The sequence below is a fragment of the Pinus tabuliformis genome, chromosome Q (genome assembly GCF_031772625.1).
Source record: "Pinus tabuliformis cultivar Carrire ecotype Pingquan chromosome Q, CPIR1, whole genome shotgun sequence".
Taxonomy (NCBI): Eukaryota; Viridiplantae; Streptophyta; class Pinopsida; order Pinales; family Pinaceae; genus Pinus; species Pinus tabuliformis.
The window spans coordinates 1314767984-1314790044 of NC_142296.1; the positions used below are offsets into that span (position 1 = coordinate 1314767984).

At 37.4% G+C, this 22061-nt stretch overlaps 1 protein-coding gene across 5 annotated transcripts in view; it reads right to left on the bottom strand.

Moving 5' to 3' along the window:
• LOC149224669 (protein SAWADEE HOMEODOMAIN HOMOLOG 2-like) overlaps positions 1–22061 on the bottom strand; it is a 299733-nt gene that overhangs the window by 65406 nt on the left and 212266 nt on the right. For 3 of the 5 annotated variants that reach the window (XM_089386211.1, XM_089386213.1, XM_089386215.1), the window contains exons 7-8: positions 9933–10088; positions 9661–9780 (exon numbers count right to left, since the gene is read on the bottom strand). In XM_089386211.1, coding sequence (XP_089242337.1) covers positions 9661–9780; positions 9933–10088 — 276 coding nt within the window. The remainder of the gene's footprint in view (positions 1–9660; positions 9781–9932; positions 10089–22061) is intronic. The other 2 variants (XM_089386212.1, XM_089386214.1) reach the window with 1 other exon arrangement.

Here is a 22061-nt window from a genome sequence, read left to right on the forward strand (position 1 = left end):
TTTTGGATAGGAAAAAGTCCTACCATGTGCAGACTTGGACATGGCACATTTGAGAAACAGCGAACAAATTTGCCTGAAAGCAGGGAAATGCTCAGTATGCACTATATTAAACGCATTTGATGCCATGGGGCATCTTTGTATTGTATTTCTAACCTTATACCCTATTATTTCAGTGTTTCATTTTGTAGTTAGATTTGTGTTTTTCATGTTATTAGGATAGTTAATAAATGAAGAGCTTATATCTTTCTTGTGCTTAACGTTATATGATGATCTTTGGATGGATGCTACTTATGTTATATTGTGTGTTGCGTGGATGCAGATTCTGGATTCTCACATTCCTCCGGTGCAGCGATGTGTCCCCAAGTAGAGCCAGAGGTTGACCACTACGTCTCAACGACCCACAACAATACAGCACCTTTCTTTCGCAAAAGGGATAACGCATGATCGATGTGTTCATGCCGTACAACTATCATCATCAGTTTCACTTCCAAGATATTATGTAAACCCATTCTACATGTATATGATGTAAATAATCTCAGCAGATCTATGTCATGTATGTAATTGCCTAGATAAACCTACTTTTCTAGTGACGATCTACATTCTGAGAGGTTTTTTGTCTCACCGATCCATTCTCGGATGGTCGGCAGAGTTTTCCTTCAATCTAACCCCAAAGCCAAAATGGATTTTGTCACTGGGATCTTAGGCAAGTCCTAGTATTCTAGATCGAGTCTATGTAAAAGTGATTTGGGAATAATCCTAACTATTTGGTTAGGTTATTTTATTACAAATTGTTTGGTTTGTTGGATTATATTTGTGTCGCAGAAGTGAGTAGTCTGTGAGGGTCTATTACAGATGGGTTTTCCCCCTTGTGATGTTAAAAATATGAAAATCATGATGTAAAGTGTCTTGAGGGTTGGAAAAATAATTTATCCCCTCATAAGTTAATTAATTAAATTTTCTGGCCAAAAATTAATTAAAATCCTAAGCCAGAAATTTAATTAATTCTAGGTCCTAAGTAAATTTAAATTCTCTAAAGGCAAAATTCATCGGTCCTTAAAAATCAAAATTCCCGAGACTAAGGTAAATTAATTATTTTGCTAAATTTTAAGCCTTTGATCCCTAGGTGTTAAGTGTCAAATTTTTGAGGAAATTAACTCAAAACTTTTATTTTTGAGTTAATTAAAATGCATTTAATTGAAAACGAATTTCCTCAAGAATATAATATTTTGACGGATGAGATTAAAAGAAATGTTTATCCTTATCAACGGTCGAGATTGCTTTGATGAGGATCACTCGAACTAATCGTTGGAAAATTTATCTTTAAATAGGAAGTCATTTGTCAGTCGAATCATCCGACCTTTGAGTCGTATGCTAAGCGAAAAGCTCTCGTGTAATCTTTTTTTTGAATAATAAAGAAAGACTTTGGGGTTAATCTTCATCAGTGTTACTCTTCATGGAAATACTGTAAAATGTGTTGTTTTTCATGAGTAAATTTCTTTTAGCCATTGATGATAGCTTCTAAAGAGTGATTTGAGCACAGGTATCTTGCTCAGTCGCTGGGGTTTAAGTGATAATTTAAATTTTGGACGTAAGAGCAAATATCTCTATTTATTTGAATTTTATTATCATTTTCTTGCTCTATTTTAATGGTTGAGTTGAATTTTGCAGAAAAGTCTTGATTTTTAGATCATCGGGCGTTCGGGGAAGTTTTCAGTTGGACTAGCGAGCTCTTGATCCATGTTTTCTAAAGAGCCCAACCTAATTTGATCCCGGACTTACCATAATATTTTCACTGGTGATGCATGAAGGGTTTTGAGCTAAGCACCTCCTTCAAAATTTAAAAAAAAATTAATATTTTTATGTGCGAAATTGATAGATCTGGCTGCTAAGAGCCTTAGACTATCAGATCTAGGAGCGGAGTTGGACTCATACTCCTCAGATCTGATAGATCTACCATTCTTGTGCATAGATCTGTAAATTATTTTTTGGTTTTCTGACTTGGGTTTTTATGGGTTTTTGTATATATTGTTTGGGTGTTTTATTGTTGTCGTGCAGCTACAGATCTGAGAAAGAAACCCATGTAGAGTCCATATCTAGGCCCTGGAGGGTAAGATCTGGATCTCTGGGGTTTGTTTGCATACTTTTGTAAGGATAGATTTTGCAGTCCAAGGTTTTCAAAAGATTTTTTCTGGAAATAATTTATTTTTTTAAAGGTTTCACTAGTAAATCTTAAGCAGAAATATAACATTTTAATCAAGGTTTTCTGGAAAAATTTTGGGTTCTTCGGCTACTGTTTTCTTTTGTTTTTGCTGTTGGGTTTCTCTCTGTCTGCATTTTGATGGTTTTCCAACAGAAAATTTTTGAAGTATTTTCGTTGCCTAGGGTTTTCTATTTTCTGCTGCATCTTCTCCTTGTCTGCAGCCATTTTTGCTACCCGAGCTCCCTCTTGGCCTGCAATGTTCCTTCCCTGCAAACAAAGCAACCTACATAATCCTACAAAAGGCACAGTCTTCTTCCTGTCATCATCAATCCATCACTTTCCTTTCCTCCACGTCCCTCTCTACATGCCCGCTCAGATCCGCAGCCATTCCTCACTGCTCCATACGCTGCCTTTCTTCCATAAATCCGCAACCCTCAACTTGCAGAAAGCTTCATCTATTCCTCTGCCCAACCCACAACACCCTTTTCTCTCTGCTCCCTCGGCCTTCATCTCCATAGCTGCAAACCTTCACGTGCATTCTCCCTCGGCCTCCTCTCGCTAGCTTCACCTGCAAACCCTCCTCCCTCTCGTTGCTTTGTCGTGCTACTAAACCACCGTCATCGAACCTGAAAAACAACAAAACACACTTCGACTTTTTTTAACTTCACATGAGTTAGGTTTTTGGCCTTAAGATTTTTTAAACATTTCGATTTTTTTTATTGTTATGTTAGGCTAGATTTGGATTTTATGTTTTGGTTAGGCTTAGTTCGATTTCATACATTCGAATTTTTTATTTTTTTTTTCATTATTTGCCTTAGTTACATTCATTTCTTTTAATTTCGATATGTTGTTTTGACTTTTACTTTTTTATTTATTTTTTATCTGATTTGATTTTCTCTTCTTTTTCTATGATTTTAAATTTTTATATTTTGTTTTCATTTAAAAAATTTATTAGAGAATCATAAAAAATTCTAAAAAACTTTTAAAAAAATATAAAAATTTCGAAAATCTAAAAAAAACCTAAAATTTTAAAAAATTATATAAAAAAAATAAAAAAACATTTAAAAAATCTAAAAAAAAATAAAATCTGGTGATTAAGGAATTAAATTAACGGGATTTGATCTTTTATATTAAAAATTTTAATGTGGCCTATGGCCCATTAAAATTTCAATTTATTAACCCTTTGATTTTGATTTCTTCATTCAACTAATTGCCTAAGGAATAATTAAAATTCTAATTTAAAGTTCCTTGGTGTTATTTGGTGATTAAATGCAATTTTAATGATTTTTCTATGGTCAAGGTGCGATAAATATTTTAAATCATACTGGAGAAAGTTAGTTAATTCTAGATCTAGGTCATTAATGAAAATTGTTTTAAATCTAGAATCTCTTGCATATTGCAGTTTTGGGTGTTTACATTGATTATTCATATTCGTCACATATTGGAAAATTGTTGTGGATAACTTGTTTTTACTTAATCTACAATTAATTGAACATAAAGGCACTGGTCTGTAATCGTTTCTATCTTGTGGTTGTGTCTTGGTTACATTAGTGTTTAATCTATTCATCTGAGTTAATCAAGACTCATTTACATTCGTCAAGTTACCCATCCTTAAAATCTCCTAGAGCCTGTGTTCCACAGTCTACCCTCATCCATTCACCTTGGGGACTAAACCCTTGACTTATCTAGGAGAGAGTCCAAACGGAGTGAATAAAAATTAGAGTGGTAACCCTTACTCTGAGCATTATCGCAGTGCCTAGACACCTTGTGCAACAACAGGTTCCTAAGCCTAAACTTAGAAAAATCAAAATATTAATGGGTATTAATAAAGATAAGGATGAGAAGCTTCTAAGAGACGAGGATCAGTCTGTTTTAATCTTAGTCGTTGATTAGGGACTTAATCTCGGTTGTTGATTCATCAACAGGAAAAGTATAAGAGAAGACTTGAGGGTCATTTGGAGATACACCGACAGATACTCAGTATCTCAAGGAAATTCGATTCTCAAGGAAGAGGAGATCGATTTCAGAGGGAGCTGATGGGTGGAGGAAGAGGAGGGTTTCAGAAACAGGCAGTGATCAAGGAGGAGATGACGCAGGGGCAATGGAAGGCAGCGCAGAAAGAGAGACACGGTCCAGAGGAGAGACGTAGAGCCTACGCAGGCTGACGCAGAGCCACTCAGAGCCACGCTGGGTTAATCAGAGTCATGCAGAGGTGACGTGGAAGTGGGACCAGGGTCTCCAAAGTGTCAGATGGTCTCAAAGGGAAATTTGCAAGTGTTTTCTTTCAGTTTCTCTATAAAATCATTCCTTGTAAAAGCAATTGTTGCTGAAGATTAATAAAGCCCTCATCTGTTGCACTAGTTTTCCCACATTGTGTTTTTTCGGGGACAATTGTCCAAAAATAACTGTGTCGATGTGATTGATTCTTATGCATGTATTTTTCTCTAGGTAATTGTGTGATAATAGAATTTATTTTAATATTTGCTGAAGGAATTTCGTAAATAACTTATTGAGAATAATAAGTAGGTGAAATAAATCAGTTGCTGCAGTGATAGAATTTCGGATTAGAAATTTTCACACCAATCTCTACATCAAAGTAGAGAATGATGAACCTAGCATCATTCTTCTATATGTAGATGATCTTCTATTAACTGGTAATGAAGAAAGAATTCAAGAGTGTAAGAAAATGTTAGCAATCGAATTCGATATGAAGGATCTAGGTCATGCATTATTATTTGGGACTAGAAGTCTGGCGGATGAAATCTTTATGGGACAAGGAAAGTATGTGATCGAGCTATTGAAAAGGTTTGATATGATGGAATGCTAACCCATGACAACTTCGATGATCACAAACTTGAAGATGTTAAGGAATTCTGAATCAAGTCCAGTGGATCCTACTAAGTATAGACAACTCACTGGCTCTCTGAAGTAAGGAAGGAAGCGGTTTGGTTAAGGAAGATGTTATTTGATCTGTTTGGAGGACTGTTGGACCCTACCGTAATACATTATGATAATACCAGTTGTATAAGACTGTCTGAGGACCCGATATTTCATGGAAAGATGAAGCACATAAACAAGTACCACTACATTCGAAAGTTGGTACAAGATGGTGTATTGAAGCTAGAGTATATCCCCACCGATGATCAAACTACTGATATTTTGACAAAATCTCTTCCCAATAAGAAGCTTGTGTATTTTAGAAACAAGTTGGATTGGTTGACATCTCTTCCCTAGTTGAGAGGGAGAGATAGACACATCATTCTTGTCTTCATTTTGGAAGAAAGGATGGAGGATTGAGTAATCATCTAGCATCCAATACTCTTTGAGGATTTGGTAGGGCATCCAAGATAAGAGTAGGCAAGAGGACCGATATTCTTTGAGGGCTAGGGACCCAAGATAAGAATAGTCGTAGAAGGTCATACTCGATGAACACCCGGGTGGGTATGTACCTTGAGAGACAATGATGAAGATGTCTATAATCATTGGTCTCGCCAACAATGTGCTCTGATCTATTGAGAGATAGATTTGTTAGTCAAGGCCTTGCTATGTGACAATGTTGGTTATAATGATGCTATACAGATGGATTACTAGTCTGACTCTTCTTATGAGATCTCTTCAATATTGAAAATAGCCATGTACCATTTATGAATACCTCCCTAGTTAAGAGAGAGTGTTGAAGAATGTGCGACTAGGTTCAGTGTTCATAAATATGAAATGTACTTTTGATTCTTGTATTTTGTAAAAGAAAGAAAAATGATTATTATTATTATTGAGCTTGGGTTTCTTGCGCAAGAAAATTTTTTTATAGGTCAAGCACTAATTGAAATTCCTTCTAGTGTTGTCCTAGGTCAAGAAGTCAAATAGGGACATTGTCATAATATGAAGACCCCATCGGGCATCTTGTAAATTGTAAAAAGAATTATTTTTTGTATTTTACTGAGCCTTCCAAGACGAAGTCAGCCTGTCAACCTGTCAAGTCGGCCTAGACGTTGGAATTTGTACCCCTCGAAGACCCCATCGGGCATCTTATAAAGTGTAAAAAAGAATTATTTTTTGTATTTTATTGAGCCTTCCAAGACGAAGTCAGCCTACCAACCTATCAAGTCGACCTAGAAGCTGGAATTCGTACCCCTCTAAGACCTATATATAGGAGACAGTTCGACCTCACTTGGACACATTCATTCCTCTCTCTCTTATGCGAAAAAAGAAGCAGAAAAGGGCAACGAAGAAGGCAGAAGAAGGAGAAGAAGTGTTTTGGGTTCCTCTCTCTCTCTTTCTCTCCACACGTGGAAAAAAGAGGGCTGAAATCCTATAGATTTTCACTAGGTCTTCTGCTGTCGAGCTAGGGTTTTGTTGTGGAGGTTCGAACTAGTAAAAAATAGTTGAAGAAAGGGCCAACAAAGTCCCCTTCTAGATCCAAAAGTCAAAGTAGGTCAAGTGAGGCAGCTAGAGGCAAAGAAGAAGCAATTCTAGTCCACACGTAAGAAGTAGCAGTTGCTCCCAAGGGGGCGAAGTTGCAAATCTGCAGTTAGGGAGAAAAGTTGTGGTTGGAGGTCAAAGTAGTGTTTCCAGAAGAGATTATGTTGGGTTTGGAAAGCAGTGAAACAAGCATATTCTTGAGAAGTTGATCTTGGTCTTGGAAGGGCTTCAGTGTTGGTTAAAGGTCTTGGTATTTGTCAATAAAGAATCTATAGGAAGAGATTGAAGGGTTTTCCTCTCAAGAGGAGAGGTTTTGCTCTGGCTTGGAGCCTACATCTTGTGTACTTGTATCTTGGTGATCTTCTTGTTTTGGTAGTTGTTTGATGATTGAAGAATACACTATAATAATAATAAAAAGAAGATAATCCTAATAAGTAAAAAGACATCACAAGCAGTTATCGTAGTTAGAAGAATCATTAATGTCATCTTGTCTTAGATTCTTCAACACAACTTCCTCAACAACTTCAAATCATTAGATCCAGAGCATTCTAAATATATTGTGGATGTACAGGTTATGTCCTAGTTCCACCAATCTTCCACAGAATACTTCAAAGGAGGGAATAGGATTGTGGCATTCTAATGTCCTCTTTACAAGAGAACTTCCTTCATCAACAAACCTTTAATATGAGCAAGTAACAATCTTCAATGATCCAGACTTTCTTTGCAGAAGGGTCATCAGCAAATTTTGTTCACAAACAAAATACTTGGCAGATTTTAGATGATTGTTCTCGGCCTTTCCAAGTAGCTCGGCCTCCTCAAAATCATTGTAATAGTAACAATTTTCCCTTTGCAAGGACAACTCCAGCTCTAAAATGATTTCACATTCACAAGAGAATTTCGGTCTCCAAAACTAATGAAGAACTTATATTCTTCCAAGCCAAAGGAAATAAGCATACAAAAATAAGATAAAATATTAAATGATGAGGCTACAATGTTAAATGTGAAGTATATATATTATCCTTGTACCTCTTTATCCATGCAAGCATCTTCTCCTTCAGAACATGCCCTTCATTATCATCTTTTCAACAATCTCTGACATCTCAACTATCTCTATTTTATCATCACTGTTACAACTTATATTCTGTCTTGCCTTTTTTTATTTGAACTACCAGATACCAACCCTACAACAGAAACTTCAGATCAAGTTTCAACATCCAAATCTCATCAACACCTTGCCTTTAGTGACTTCCTCCAATTCAACAAGCAATTTTACAAGATTATTGTCACAGATATGTTAAATTCTTTTATACCAGATCTGATTTACTTTACTTCAACAATTTATTAAAAAACCAGAAAATATTTATCTCAAATATTTATGAAAATGCTGATAAAATAAACACACTAGTGTATTAACTCAGAAATAAAATGCAGCAGAAAAGAAATGGAGAGACCAATCACACTATAACAGCAAATTTGTACCCAACATAATCTTCCTTCATATTATTAAACTTTGGAAAATTCTGGGTTAGACCCACAGAGTATTAGAATACATACAAAAATACAACTGCTGGGAACCTGGAAACTCGGCTCCACTGGGAAAATGGACCTCTGGAAATCAACTCTCCTGAAGAAACTCGGACCTAGAGAACTAGACCTGTCTCACAAGCAAATCGGTCCCCTTTCTTTTCACCTTGTATGGCCCCTGCATACTTAAAGAATCTGCCTCTATAGATATTTTGACCTCCTCCACAATTCAGCCCTCCTCTTTAACAAGTCGACCTCACTCTGTCCTTAACTTAGCCTCCCTGAATTTCTCTTAAAATTCACTATTGCACTTCACCTCACCTCTCTTCAATCTAGTCAAGCCCCTCACTCTAGAGAAAATCACTTCCTCCACAATTGTGTCTTCACCTCTCCCTCAGGCTTATTTTATAATTTCATTAAGCCAAAATTCCTAACCCTAATCTCCTAAACGATCAATGGCTAGGATTAAATCCTAAGCCTCACTTGAGATCAACAATTGAGATTTAATCTAAGTCATTTAAATCATTTTATTATTTATCCTTGGAATTTTGGCCTAATAGTCCTCAATAATCAATTAAATTAATTATCATACTTTTCCTAAGTAAAACTTAGGAAAGAAATCATAAAATCATTTATTTGACTAAGCAAGCAGCTAAAGAGGAAAGCAATCATAAAATCATTTATGCTAATACGCCAAAGCCAATGTAGAAGGCTCTCCGAGGCTACAAAATCAACAAGATCAATCAACCTGGGATCATATATTCCAAGGATGGCATCCTTCAGTAGGTTTCCACAACATAGTCATTCTTGAGTATGGGTAGATTCCTCCTATGATCCAGAGTGTATCACCATGTATTTATCTCAATTTACAATGATTACAACATATGTTCCATCCTAGGTTAGCTATCTAGACAAGAGGTGCCTAACGAATTAGCCTGCCAAAAGACTTACTATTGCAGCCAACGTCGAGATGGTTACATGATAATCAGCCTTGGAACAGGCTGATTCCCAATGCGGATAAAATAAGAGCTTTATGAGTCATATTCTCAATGTGTAGAAAGTGAAGCTCTAGTGATTCAACGTTCAAGCCTACACTTTTACTAAGGGGCTATCTTTCTAATATCCCCATCACAATAGGAATTGAAGCTTATCATCATAGATCAGTGTAGATTTTCAATGCTTGGATTAGCAACGTGTCTTCTTGGATGTTCTCTAGTGAATCGGTCTTGGCTTCCATATCAAGGAGAACAGAATGTGCTATTGATGTCTCAACAACATTTACTAAACAAAGAAACTCTATTGTTTAAAGCACACCCACTGAACTGGGAATTGTCTCTGTACATTCAACCTTCAGGAGTTTGACAGCTTGGTTCATTTCCTGTTACTTAAAAGTTAAAAGTAAAAACAAAAATGCCATCTTTGAGAATTTGAACTTAAGTTTAACTTGTTATCTGGCACATGTTAATCAAAAGAAGTCTGAACAAATGTTCCTACATAAGTTGAAATAAGAAAAATACCTCAATCTGATCATGGTCATATTGAACCAAAAATCGACACCTACAACCCCGTATATCATGTTGCTTTCTTTGAACATCCAATACATGGGCATCATAGTAAAGTGCTTGCTCTTTTCCTTCCTGAGAAAGCACAACAGGAAAAAGAAGTAGATATCTTAAGTGTGAATGAAATGATGGCAGTCCTAGAAATATTGAAGAAAAGATACTTTAGAAATCCACACACATACTAGAAATAATGTGTAAATATACAAAAATGAATCAAAGGTTTATACCAATGTTGTCACCTGAAAGCAGAGTATGAGGTCCCCAGGCAAAACTGCTATGCATTCAGAAACTTCACAGGGAAGAGAACGACGACGAACAGATCGTTTCACATTGACCCACTCGTCTTCTTCTGCTCCAAACCCTTCAAATCTAACTTGAACTTCCTGAAATACAAAAGAAGCATCATTTACCCTCTATACCATTAGAGCATAGCACTATGGCTTGAAGCATTAGTCCATTTTGGTCTTTTTGTATCTTTTCAACAATCCAAATTGCACTAATAATTGGGAGATTTTTTCAACTATAAAGTGTTGTTGATTTTTCAAGTGCAATAGATACAAACACAAATTTCTGAAATACCGATAATTACTTATAATGATGAGATCTTCTTTTTAACAATTCTGATTTATCATTAAGCAATTACACTTCAGGAATTCAACCATAAAAGCATAAGGACAGTAGAGATCACAACGCACAAAGAGAACTCAAGTTTACCCTGGGAAAATCCACTTGGGGGAAAAACTCAGCAACCTTTTTCTTAGAGAACTTCTTCAGTTCAACGAGAGATACATCTAATGCAACTAGTCAACAATGATCAACAAGCTATGGTAAAACCTGGTCAAGCAGCCCTCTTCTCTACAACTTCAGCCCTCTCTGATCTGCCTAGGCCGAATTTCGGCCTCCCAGACACTGCCCAGAATTCCGGCCTACCCAAAAAGTCACATGTGCAAGGTCGAGAGAGAGAGAAATAGATGTTAAATATGATTTCGTCCTTCTTGCCCTTCTTTGTCCTTCTTCTCCTTCGCTTAGATGCCCAGAAACTGTCTTGTCTTGTGTGAGGTTGAATGATGCCTTGTAGAGGAGGTCGAATTCTCTTAATATAGTGTTGTGTCTCTTCACTAGAGCTGACTTGACTTAAGTGAGGGCGGACTTGACTAGTTTGGAGCCAAAAATTAAAAATTCAAATTTTGTAATTTTTCTCTTTTAAATCCAACACGAAGAACATGTCATATATTAATTCTTTCAAATGAAAATGACATGAAAAACAGATCTTACAATTACATTATATATTACAAGGGCTAAAATACAATTATGAAGACCAACCATAGCTACAAAAATTCAATAGTAAGCTCAAACTAAAATGATGGAAGCCAAGCTGAAAACCAGATTTATGCAAATATTACTCAAAACAGGTATGCAATAACACACTTCAAGTAAACATATAAATTAGAAGTGAAATAATCAATAGAAAGATAAAAGATAAATAAATTGATAGATGAGAAATGTACAATCAATAACTAATACATGTCATGGGGCACTGTGCAATTAGACTACAAGTGGGCTGACCTTATAACAATAATTAAATGATAGTCTATCCTCCATTACCCCTAGTAACGAACATTTATGCTTGTTATATGTCCACCCCTTTAAGGAGCTTTGTCCTCAAAGCAGAATTTAGTGAGACTGTTGGAAATAATGGCAATGCCTACCCACAAGATGACTTCAGCTGACAAATTCTTTCATTGGATTTATGATCGACAGAAAGTTCCCTGACTTTCTGTTCTTTCTCTGGGTTAACTTTCAGGTAATTTAGTCTTCTAGCATTATTCCAGATGTTCTCGTACATTGCATCCTTCTATGCTAGTTTCTATGAAGTCTTCCATCTTAAGACACTCACTCACCTTTCCTTCAGGATACATCTTCAATGTCATCTCCCTCTAATTCAATGTTTGATATCTCTACTTCCTTACCGTTCTCAATGTTACAATGATATAACTCTGTATTTTGCCCTTCATTTTCTGGCTCGTGGCAGTTATCTACATTGTCTTGTTGTGGTCAAAAGTATTTAATCATTTTTTCTAGAGATAGTGAGAATCTTCTTTATTGACTGTGTTTACACCATGTTTATTGACTAAGGGAGTACGTGTGGGCTTGTCATGGAGGGGTGTGGACACACTCTGTAGCTACATCATCTTGGACCTATGTATACCTACATGAGTTTATTGTAGGTTGCTCCTAAGGGCTCAAGCCCACAATGTATTGTTGGCCTCCATTGCCTCTCTTACATAGAGGCAGGAGAGAGTCCATTCATAATCATCATTATAATGTGATTTTCTTTGTACTTAGCCTCTTGGTGGAAGTCGATAAGGTTCATGAGGAAACCCTAGGCAGAGTTATTAAGTCTTGAGAGGACATCTTGGCTTGGAGCTTGATCCTTGTGGGATACTAAGGTTTGCTCATGTAAAGAAAGACACCAATGAGGATCATGCTCTTCTATCTCTTCGTTTATACACTCTCTCTCTCTCTCGGAGTTGCTAAGGTTTGATGATCTTCTTGGAGCATCTTGAAGTTTAGGATTGAGTGATTTATGCATGTTGGAGCTCCTTGATTGAACTAGGGTTTTCCCTTGTTTTACTTAGCTACAGTTTTGGAGAGCTAGTTGATTGTACTAACCTTGGGATAAGGCCATGGTATGTAGTATGTGTTGAGCAATGGTAGCTCAAAAGGAATTCTTCACTAGTTGGGTGCCTTAGCTTGTGGAGAACATTAATCAGCCATATGGATGCTTGCTTAAGTGGAGTAAATGATTATTAAACTATTTCCTAAGCTCCAACTTAGAAAAAGTGCATTTGATATGTTATATTATTTTGTTAACTTATTGGACCAAAGTCTAAGGTTATGGAGATTAATAATTTGAGTAACCAAGATCTAATCTGAGCCATTGATCTCAACTGATGAGATGAAGGATGATCTCAACCCTCCATCTCATTGGAGTGATAGGGTTTCATTAGGAGGCTAAAGAGAGTTTGATATAAGTCATATCCATGAGGTGAAGACACAATAGGAAAATTGGGTAGATCGATTCGCTGAGAGAGAGAGAGCAACTTGTTGGTGGAAGACAAGAATTTACCAAGAAAATTATCAATAGCGAAGCCAAGTGAAACAGGGTCAGATTCATCGAGTGACGCGGGCTACACTAGTGACACAGGTTGCACAAGCTGAGTGACGCAAGTCGTGCGAGTTGGGTGACGCAGACTACACGAGTTGGGTGACACAAGCCATGCATAGGTTAACACAAGCACTGCATAGGGTAAAATTTATGTTGGGTTTGGTGAGGTTGTACAGCTAGGTATTTGCTATGGGAATTTCTCTAGTGGAGCTTTGTAATTTTTTGTAAGAAATTTCCATATCTTCCTAAGCCAATAAGAACAAACTTGTTGATGGTTTTTCCCTTTATGGGTTTCCACAGTAAAATTGTGTCAATCGAGTGACTGTTGTTCCTATTTTTTTGTTGTGCATTATATTTGTTAAAGAGCCCAAAAATGGTTAGTTTACAATTCAGAATTTACTAGAAGCTACAATTTATTTCTGGGTATGAAATTTGTTGGGAACTACTTCTTGTGTTGGGCTTAGGAAATTTACATGGTATCAAAGCGGCCTTGAAGAGCAGGGAATAGATTTAACACAATGTTCAGAGGCCAACTTGTGGTTGTGCAACACAGCGACCTAGGGTTAGCACAAAGGTTGAGCGAACCAAAGATTTTTCAATCATGGCCACAAGGTTGCGCTTTGAGAACAGGCTAGAGGGTGCCTTGAACTTCACAACTTGGAGAGAGAAAATTGCTCTTGTGTTGGAGGAGAACGAGATCTAGGATTTCCAGGTGCAACATCCCCAGGTTGATCCGACACAGCTTGTCATGTACAAGAAACAGGATGTGAAGGCTAGGTGCATCATCTTGGATGGGGTGAAGGACCACATAATCCCTCATCTTTCCAAGAAGAAGTTTGTTAGAGAAAGGTGGGGGTCTCTCGCAAATCTCTATTAGAGCGATAACCAAAACAGAAAGATGGTACTCCCAGAGAAATTAAGGAGCACCAAGATGGCCAGGGCAAAAGGAGTGGCTTCATACCTCACTAGCATTACTCAGATACAGGATGAGCTTGCAGCGGTGGGGGAGACTGTACAAGACCCAAAAGTGGTGTGCATAGAACTGAATGGATTCAAGAAGAAATGGGATGTTTTTGTGAAGGGGATTGTGGCGAGGGAGCATCCCCCTAACTGGGAGAGGTTATGGGAAGCCTTTATCCAAGAAGAAACAAGAGTGGGACCTCAGTAGAGTGGTGCATCCAAGAATGAGGATGAGGAGACCCTGGCACTTGCAAGGAAAGGCAAGAGCAAGCTCAAGAAGAAGGGTTCTAGCAATAGTGGGATGGCCTCCAAGGGAAAGAAGGATGTGGACTTCAGTAAAGTGAAGTGTTTTAACTTTCATAAGATGGGGCATTTTGCAAGTCAATGTCCCAACAAGAAGAAGAAGAAGACCAAGTCACAAGTGGTGGTCTCAACAGAGATTGAAGAAATTTTTAGCAAATTTGAGGAAGACTTCAGCCTCATTGCATGTCTATCAAGCTCAGTGACTACAAGGGTGTGGTACATAGATCGTGGCGCCTCGTGCCATATGATAGGGGCGGGTGAGTTCTTTTATAGGTTGCAGGAGGAGGAGATTGATATCCACATCGAGATGAGAAATGATACTAAGTACAAGGCAGCAAACCATGGTACTGTCATGTTTTAGAGGCATCCTGGAAAACCCCTCAAAATGACAAAGGTGCTCTATGTACTAGGATTAACCAAGAACCACTTGTCAATATCAGCCTTGGAGGATAGAGGGTATGTGGTGAAGGCTTTATCCAAGAAGAAACAAGAGTGGGACCTCAATAGAGTGGTGCATCCAAGAATGAGGATGAGGAGAACCTGGCACTTGCAAGCAAAGGCAAGAGCAAGCTCAAGAAGAAGGGCTCTAGCAGTAGTGGGATGGCCTCCAAGGGAAAGAAGGACGTGGACTTCAGTAAAGTGAAGTTTTTGTCTTTCATAAGATGGGGCATTTTGCAAGTCAATGTCCCAACAAGAAGAAGAAGAAGACCAAGTCACAAGTGGTGGCCTCAGCAGAGATTGAAGAAATTTTTTAGCAAATTTGAGGAAGACTTCAGCCTCATTACATGTCTATCGAGCTCAATGACCACAAGGGTGTGGTACATAGATCATGGCACCTCATACCATATGATAGGGTTGGGTGAGTTCTTTTATAGGTTGTTGGAGGAGGACATTGATCTCCACAACGAGATGGGAAATGATCCTAAGTACAAGGCAGCAAACTGTGGTACTGTCATGTTCTAGAGGCATTCTGGAAAACTCCTCAAAATGACAAAGGTGTTCTATGTTCTAGATTTAACCAAGAACCTCTTGTCAGTATTAGCCTTGGAGGATAGAGGGTATGTGGTGACCTTCTATGATGCGAAAGTCTGCATCTGACCAAAGGGCGTGAAGAGAAACTGCAAAAATGCGATTGGTGTGCACAAGGGCAAGCTGTGTAGATTGCAGTTTGAGCCAGCAAGAGCATTGGTGAGCACAAGTTGTGACTTGGGGGAGCTATAGCACAAGAGGACGGTGCATCTTCATCATGGAGCGCTTAATGTGCTCAAGCATACGGTAACAGGGCTACCAGAGTTTAGCATAGAGAGGCATGACCCATGTAAAGGTTGCCCTATGGAAAAATATGCCAAGGCTGTTTTCCCTCCGAGTGACAGCAAATCCAAGGTTGTGTTGGATCTTATACATTTAAACGTATGTGGGCCTATGTCTTATGTATCCCTCAGTGGATACAATTATTATCTCATGTTTATTGATGATTACTCCAAGAAGACCTAGATTTATTTCCTCAAAACCAAGGACGACGTCATTTGCAGATTCCAAGAGTTCAAAGCTCTAATGGAGAATCATATGAGGAGAAAGATTCAGGTGTTTCCATCAAAAAACGGGGAGGAGTACACCGCAAATGCCTTCATTGAGATTTGTGCAAGTGCAGGGATCAAAAAGGAGTTGATTGTTCCCTATAATCCTCAATAGAACAGAGTAGCGGAGAGGAAGAACAGGGCTATAGTTGGGGTTGTGCATGCTATGCTGCATTATCAGGGGTTACCCATGTTTTTGTGGTATGAGGCTTGCAATACCACATTGTATGTTCAGAACAGGAGTTCCCATAAGGTTTTGGGGAGGATCACTCCTAAGGAGGCATACATAGGAAACAAAGCAGATGTGGGACATTTTAGAATATTCAGGTGTCTAGTGTATTGTCTCATTCCTTCTGAGAAGAGAACGAAGTTGGAACCAAGTACAAAGAAGGGGATTTTCGTTGGATACAGCAAGACTCTGAAGCCTACCATGAACATACCAGCACTTAAGAAGACAGTGGTGCAGAGGGATGTATGGTTTGAGGAGGAGAGGGATTTCAAGAAGTCCACTCATGATGGTGATCCAGCATATGGAGGAGGCTAGGACTCGCAGGGACAAAAGGAGAAGCAGAGACAGGATCCAAATCCACAGGTACAGGGTACAAGCACAAGTGTAGATATTGTAACTAGTACACAATCTATACAGGAGGTATGAGGAGGAGCAGGGAGACCTTGTTCCGTAGGTTAAGTCTTCCACATCAAGCAGGGGGTGGCCTAGGTGGGTTATGCAGAACCTGAGAGATGCCAGGCAAGTGGGGCCTCCTAACAGGCCTACCAAGGAGAGCAAGCCACTGGAAATATACACTAGCTACATTGCACTCATGACAGAGTTGATAGATGAAGAGCCTTCCAGTTATCAAGAGGTTTCTCATCAGCAAGTTTGGCAAAACGCCACGATGGAGGAATATGCCTCCATCATGAAGAATGATGTTTGAGAGGTAGTGCCACAGCCAGAGGGAAAGAGGGTGGTTGGATCACGATGGATCTACAAGATTAAACACACAATTGATGGGAGAGTGGAGAAGTTCAAGGCAAACTTCATGGCTAAGGGGTTTTGTTACGAACAAAGTTTGTTTATGCTCTGATACCAAATGTTACGAACAAAGTTCGTGCTCACAAGTTAAATACTTTAGAACACTTGGAACATGAAGATGTCCATTGAAGATATATATATATATATATAGATATATAGATATATATATATGAATGAGAATATGATGATGAGATTGTTACAAATGAGGGCCCACTTATATACCTAGGTAAGTGCCCCTTCATGAATGGTCATGTCCTTAGAGACATGCCTCTTCTATACTAATCACTAATTAATGATTATTATAATTGTTATTATTATTTATATTTACATTATTTTTATATATATTATATTCATAACATTGTTTTCCTCTTCAAAAAGCTTTGTCCTCAAAGCTTATTGCTAATAAGATGTGTCATCTTGTTTCTTGTCTTGTAATCTATTCGCATTTTTCAGAATTCTTCAAGTCATCATCTTCGATAATACAATATGATAGGATCCTCTAAGTGATAAACAAAATTGTCGAACTGAGAAGGAATCTAACCATCCTAAATCAAACTTCTATAGAATCCTGGGCTACCGAAAACATGAGAAGAATTGTTATCACAAGACTGGATTATGGTGGCATCAATATTCTTTGGAATATAACTCACTTGTTTCTGATCTAAGTGATATGGATTTCATACTAGCAGAGATGTCTACTTTTATGATTTGAGTGTTAATAAGTTGTTCTTGTGATTTGATTTCCACTTATCCTATTTGTGGGGATTTCTTGATTTACTTGAAGTATCTGATTTCCTTCACATACTGAAGTCACTTGGTTAAATGCGATATTTTCACTTGAAATTTTCATCGTTTGAACTGCAACATCTAAATATGTTTTTACTTTATCAAGGATGTTATCTTCTTGTGTTGCGATATTCACTGCATCAGTATTTGTTCCTTTTTCTTCAACTTAGACTGTGACGTCTGAAGACTTCGAGACTTCTTTCATGATAAGTACTTCAGACTTCTAATTTATTTTTCAATGATTTTTTATCATTTTTAAGTTTCTTAATTTGCATTAGTAATTTCTCGTTGTGGTCGTTGAGGTGAGTAACTTCTTTGTTTTTGTGTGCGATAATCTTTTCAACTTCTTTCTACATATTTTGCATTACCTTCTGGTTTTCTTGAAGAATTACTTTCGAGATATGTTTATGTCTTCGGGTGTTACTAAATTTGGCTTCAATGTAACATCATGTAGCATTACTTTTTTCTTTTTGTAAGCAAATGTCAAAAACTTCTATTTTGTATTTAGGATAAAGGACTCTAGTGTTTCCATCCAGGGTGAACCAAGAATAATGTCAACTTGACTACTCCATAGGGATTGGACTGAGAATTGCGATATAAATGTATAGACCCCAATGTTTAATTGTAAATTGGTTGTCATATTTTTTTGTCAAAACAGTCTAATTTTTCAATTATATTTGACTCGACAATCACTAATTGGTTTTTGATTTTAGGTTTTATATAATATCTTCAGTGGGAGCGATAGAAATAGTAATATCTTTTCCTGCAAGAGTCCCTTTAATTTTAAATAGCATTGATGTGGAGTTACATGAGGTTTCTAAAAATCGTCCTTTCTCTTTTGTTATAAACTCCATTCTTTTATCTTCAATGATTGACTCCTATCTTGCGTTCGTTGGTAAAAATGATAATTTGATTAAAGAGTTCATATATTCTTTGTGTGAGTGACCCACTTCTTAAAAATATAATAAAGTCCCCTTTATTTTCTTCTATAACAATAGTTTTTTTCATATATATATATGAATTTTATTTTTGAAACCTCTTTTTAATAACTTTATATTGCAGTCCCAAGGGGGTAGCTCAATTGATGAACAAACTAATGTGAAATCTATGAAAACTGAGAGATCCAAGGTTCAAATCCCCACGGTTATGACCCGGTTTACAAAGTGGAGGGTAGGTCGTAGACCCCCAGAAGTTTACTAGTGGTTATGTGTCAAGCAAGTTGCTAGGTTCCTTTGGGATACGACAAAAATTACTTAATATTGCAAGGTTGCTCCTTGGAACACCTTTCTTTTGTAATTTGCTACTAGTATTTAGTATAAAAAGACTTTATTAAATACCACTTAATATTCCTCTTTACTCCAAATCGAACCTTAGGGTGTATTACTTTTATTAAATTCTCATTAATATTCCTTTGACTTCAAATGAAGTAAATGGAACCCTATGGTATATTGGACAGAGGAACTGCTCCTAGAGTGGGGTTGTTTTATTATGAGACTAGAAAATAATTTGACTAACATATATCCATATATAGTATCGAATTGAACAAGAATTAATGATTCGTAGTCAGTTAATATGAATTAATATGTATATTTTTCAAATTAGTATTCACCTATAAAGGGTGTGATTCTTCACAACAGTGCCCATGGGATATGAATGGACGGGGACTCAGTTTTCATGCAATTGTGTCAGATTTATTTGCAGGACCGAAGATCGAACGATACGAAATTATTTTTGTATTTATCTTGTATCGAATTTAAGTGTACAAACGAATCATAGTTGGACACTTCGATGATATAATGCGCGTACGAATATGCGTGGAAAGGTATTGTTACCGCTCAAACTACCAGGGGTCCTAGGAGGGGACCCTATAGAGCAACTACTAGGTCAAGTGGCAACAACGGAGCGATAGCCCACTGTCACCTTAGCTAAAGCTCCCTTCTCCCTATGGACTTTCACCGATGGGAGGAGTCTCGATATGAGAGGAATCCCTAGGAATAATAGATCAATGATGCGACGAGAGGTGATTCCTAAATCCTATTTATAAGAGAGGCTCTGATGATGGGCTTGCTTGCTATTGAAGGCAAGATAGATGGCTCTCTTAGAAGGGCTATGAAAACACTTAGACATAGGTTTGGGGATTAATACTTGGCAAGTTGTATCCTAGGCATAAGAATCCTAAAGAAATAATGGTTTTTATGTAATCCTTATGGAATGTGAGTGACAAAGTGTTGGAAAATCAGAAAGGTAGAAAGAATTTCTCTAGTTGATAATTAATTGTGATATTCTTATGTTCTTATTAACTTTCTTATGTTCTTCATTTATCTTTGTTTCATCAAGCAGTTATCAAAAGCAAAATATGAAGATCAGGGACACCAGATGTAGGCGGACAGCCAGGGCTAAAACCCCTATATAAGGGAAAACCCAGTCAAGAACTCTTCCTTCGATAATTCAGATTGAGATGGACCAAGACCCTAGACCAATAGACTTTCCTCCTCCACCAAGTCAGCCTTCCAAGATGATATAGTAGTCTCTTCTTATCTAGTAGTTCCAACCCAGCAACAATGCAGAAATTTGACTTCCCACTTGTAGAATTTCGACCCCCAGTAGCAGAGTTTCGGCCTCCCTGTTACTACATAATTTCGGCCCCCTTCCAGCAACTTCACACGTGTGGGGGGGAGAGAGAAAAATTCGACCTCTTATGCTTGTGAGAGACCTCCTTCTCCTATGTTGTCCTTCTTCCTCTCCCTCGTTGAAATTCGCACTTTTTCTGGCCCCAAAAGTTGCAAATCGAACTTGTTGTGAGTGACAAATGAGGTCGAGTTGTTGCCTTTATATAGTGATTTTGTTGCCCAGTCTTAGGCCGACTTGGTGGAAGAGGCTTAGAAGACTAATTTTAACATAGAATAAACTTATTTCATAACAAATAATTCCCAAGAAGGATTCTTTACAATATGACATGGACAAGGACACTTGACATAAACCCTAGATGTCTTCAATGGAGACCTTGACCTAAAAACAATTGACCCAAGTATGAAACCCATGCTTTAATAAGTCAATTTCTTTAATAATAAAATTTAGATTTTCTTTCTTTTGATAAATACATTTCATTATGACTCAACTACAATTATCAAAACCAACACTAGTTACATTCTTCAACATTCCCTCTTAACTAGGGAGGTATTCATAATTACAACCATATAGAGGTACATGGAAGATCTCCAATATGAACTACGAAGAGTTCAAGCACACTCAGTGCCACGGACTAGATACCTGACCAAGGTTATCGATCCAGGTGGGACTAAAATGGACTAAAGCTTTCAGCCGGTCTAGGTACCATCAAGCTTACTAACTAACCATCAACCTAGGGAACTAGGTGTGTATCCAAGGTCGGAGCTCCAAGACTAATGCCACTCTCCCTCTTCAAGATCAAGACATCAAACACACATAGGCCAGCCAGATGTCCTCTCAAGCATCTGCCATTAGATGCTTCATCTCTCCTTACTAAACTAGATATATCCATCTATCCAAGCATATTTTTCAAGTGTTCATCCTTTCCTCATGGAGAGATTTACCAGTACACACTTCAATCAAGTTATCCATATACAATTTTGTTGGAAGCGTTCTTCTTTTCATTTCTTTAGCAGCACCAAATACATTCTCAGTACTTCTCGGGCCTTTTTCACAAACATCCATTTGTAGTATTCACTGTCATAATGTATCCTCCCTCTCAATTGGGGAGATATACCCTTTCTTCTATCCAAGCTCCCTCTTAACTCAAGGAGATCAACTAATTTCTTCTCTTATAACATCGGAGAGACTTATTTCATGACTTCATCAAGGTCATCTTCATCATCATCCTTGTAGCTTTTCTTCATCATGCTTATACGGACATCTTCATTATATTGAAGATTGTGTACCTACAAAACTTTAATAGCAAGTACATCTAAATACATATATAAAAGCATGAAGCTAACTATATCAGAATAATGGAAGAGTTAGACTTTAGATATCAAATACCCAAACCTAGTTAGGTTCATAATCAACAAGAGACACATACTTCTAAACTTCAACTTCTTGCTAGGGTTTTGTTACTACAACTTAACGTGACTTAATCAAGAAATCAGTGTCATTCTATCTAGGGCCTCAATATTATTTTCAAAGATATATGACTTACTATGATCCACTACAAACCCTAGATTCCATCTTAGAGACACAAATCCTTAGATATCAGCAATTCAATCAAATAACAATTCTACTAGACATTTTAGACTCTACTAGGGTTTGTTGCAAACCTTAGATTTAATCATCATATTGGAAACAATATCATCATATCCTAGAATATCAAACTTCTACTAGGGCTTTGTTACAAACCCTAGAATTTACAAACTATGGGCATCAACAATTAGGTTAGCATATATACATATCTAGGATTTCATAAGCGTACAACAATATCTAGTAGGTAAACCAGACAAATAATATCAATACATTAAAGTTAGACAACAATTTTGACCAGGCTAGGGTTATGATC